The following is a 2,771-nucleotide window of genomic DNA, read 5'->3' as shown; positions in this document are numbered from 1 at the left end:
TAATATTTTATGGAACATCATACTTAATGCTTAAATTATATGGCACAGTTGGAAAAGTATTCATGCCATATAACTTTATGCCATTCCAAGATTATCTTGTGACCTTATACGTATTATCTCATGGCGTTGATATATTATCTCATAGCCACACCTTTTTTAAATGAACCATCGTATCACTTCCTCACCTCTATAGAAGTCAAATCTTTGTCTTTCCAATCACTTTGATATCATCAAAGGCGTACCATCTACGTAGACACCAGCCAAGGAGACATGAAGAGCACAGAGCACATATTAATTCCAAAAATCTGTCCATGTTATCTTTTATCTTCTCGTTATCTTGACACCAAGAGGAAATACATCTAGAGCTTTATCCTGATGCGCTTGAGTCAATTGAGTTGATGTTTTGTAATAAATACAGACAGACAGGACAGTGTTAGCTGGCATGTTCTGGACTTGCATCATCTTTAAAGTCTTCCTGGTTGAGATGCAATGACTTGCTGCATTCGTTTGCACTCTGAGATGCATGAGAAATTATGCTTCTGTCTTTTCCCGAGGTTGTTATAGTGGTGGAAATGCTCTTGCGTGGGTTCCTGCAGTGTAGCAGATGCCCATAGGCGTGTCTGAAGTCTCGGTTGAGGGCGGGGTACAGGATGGGGTTCAGGGCCGAGTTGAAGTAACCCAGCCAGAGCACCACGGAGTGTACGAGTTGGGGTGGCTGAGTCTCACGCCTCAGGCCCATGCAGGTGAAGAACACAATGTATGGCAGCCAGCAGATGATGAAGACTCCAAGCACGGTGGCCAGAGTTATGGTGGCTTTGTGTTCTCTCAGTGTGGCTCCTCTCAGTGATGCTGAAGTACGATTGAAGGATGGAGTCGCAGCACGGATACGACGCACCTGATGGAGAAAAAGAGCAGTGATGGATGAAGAGATGAACTCTCTCTCTCTCTCTCTCTGGAAACTGTATACAGGAGAGGGTCTGATTTGATGCTCATGTATTTCTGCAGAATATGAACTGTGGAGATTCTTTGCTGTACTTGCCACTGACCAGTCAAGCTCAAGTTTTACACAATGACCAATCCTGCACTTTTTTGGTGGCAGAGTATTTTTATACATGTTTTCCCAAACAATTGGTATAACATTGTCCTTTGTAGCACATGATCAATTCCTTACAATGCAACATGAATATTCCAAGCAAAACAGTGAGCAAGTTTGATTATTTTATACAAGACACACAGTTTCTGCTATAAAGGATGTGTATAATTCTTGCTGAGAATCTCTGTGAATAAGATGAAGATTGATACCTGTTCACGCGCCATGCAGAAGATGCGATGGTACATCCAACACATGACCAGCAGAGGGAAGAAGAAGATGCAGAAGACACCAAGCAGCACATAATTATTGTTCCACTCATAACGGCAAGTCCGTCCCACATGCCCTTCATCCCCCATCCTCCAGTCATGGTTCTGCACGTGGAAATCTGCTGTGTTCCAGCCCATGTGGATGGGAGCGAAGGCCACTGTGAGTGAAAAGATCCAAATAAGCACAATTGCTGCAGCAGCTCGTGCTCGAGTAAGCCTTGTGGTGTAGCTGAGTGGCACTGATATGGCCAAGTAACGATCCACGCTGATAGCGAGCAATGTGAAGATAGACGCGGTGGCCAGTGTCACATCTGTAGAGAGATAAATGTTGCAAATGGTGCCCCCTAATGGCCAATGACCACCACGCAGCTCTAAGGTGGCGCTGAGAGGCAGCACGAGCAGGCCGAGAAGCAGATCTGTTACAGCCAGAGCCACCACGAAGCAGCTGCTGGTGCGGTGAAGACGGCGACTCGTGCCCACCGCTAAACACACCAGCACATTTCCACCAATGGTGAACGCAATGAACATCACAAGCATCACCCAACGGAAAAATGTGGACACCATGGCTCCCTGCCCCCACCGCTGTATGTCTTCCTGCATCAACACTTGCACTCTGTTTGAATCAGAATCACACACCAAATGATTTTATCCACATGAAACCTGATTCATTTTTGCCAATAAATAAGGAATAAAAATATATTTTTAATACACAGAGGATATTCAGAAATATTTTTAACAATAATAAAAAATAAATGTTAGTGTTTTTGAAAGAGACAAAAGTTGTACATATCAAAATTCCCATAGGACTTAGACAGGAACCTTCTAGAATATCAGATCCCATCTAGCCGTCACAGGGCGTTTAGTCCAACTTATCTTCATAGCTGAGACAGTGTTGTAGTCGAGTCATTAAACCTCGAGTCCGAGTCCAGTCTCGAGTCCTCATTAAAGAAAATTTCGAGTTGAGTCTGAGAACAAGACTCCAACTGCACCATTTGACGGTGTCTGTTGCTGGCTTTATGTGAAAGCGTCTCTGCTACTGTGTTGGACAAATGTTACTGCTTGACTGCCCCATTTTAGTTAATAGGCTACGGATAAAAAGCTTGTTCATCACTTAGCAAGCCCCGCCCACTATCAACAGGGCAAATAACACGAGAGGGGGTTAACACTAGCTAGTTCATTGCTCAGCAAGCAAGCCCCGTCCACTATCAACAGAGCAAGGAATGTAGCGTGTCACTTCCTTCTCTGAGTGGAGTCTTGCCAAATGACGATTGAAGTTTGAGGTTGTCCCCGTTATCTCCTCGATAGTTCTTCTACATATGGAACACATAGCAGCGCATTTTTTTTCCACTGCACGAGAAGTCTGTATAAGCAAAGCGGACAATCCTAGGGGCATCTCTCCAGGCATTTTAGCA

General features: G+C 44.3%; 1 protein-coding gene across 1 annotated transcript; it reads right to left on the bottom strand.

Moving 5' to 3' along the window:
• Positions 1–433: 433 nt before the first annotated feature.
• hrh2b (histamine receptor H2b) lies at positions 434–1,923 on the bottom strand. The gene is made up of 2 exons (XM_060909590.1): positions 1,303–1,923; positions 434–895 (listed from the first exon to the last, which is right to left on the bottom strand). Exons 1-2 carry the CDS (start codon positions 1,921–1,923, stop codon positions 434–436), a joined length of 1,083 nt encoding a protein of 360 aa, XP_060765573.1.
• Positions 1,924–2,771: the final 848 nt, after the last annotated feature.

This window comes from Neoarius graeffei, chromosome 25 (genome assembly GCF_027579695.1).
Source record: "Neoarius graeffei isolate fNeoGra1 chromosome 25, fNeoGra1.pri, whole genome shotgun sequence".
In the NCBI taxonomy this organism is placed as follows: Eukaryota; Metazoa; Chordata; class Actinopteri; order Siluriformes; family Ariidae; genus Neoarius; species Neoarius graeffei.
Note: the sequence above shows the minus strand (reverse complement) of the source record. Positions and strands in the feature narration are given on the sequence as shown.

Bases quoted from the DNA above. Each gene is read 5' to 3' on its own strand.
- hrh2b (XM_060909590.1), bottom strand. From the start codon at position 1,923: ATGGTGTCCACATTTTTCCGTTGGGTGATGCTTGTGATGTTCATTGCG. The intron at 896-1,302 runs GTATCAATCTTC...TTTCTCCATCAG, and splicing joins TCTGCATGGCGCGTGAACAG to GTGCGTCGTATCCGTGCTGC.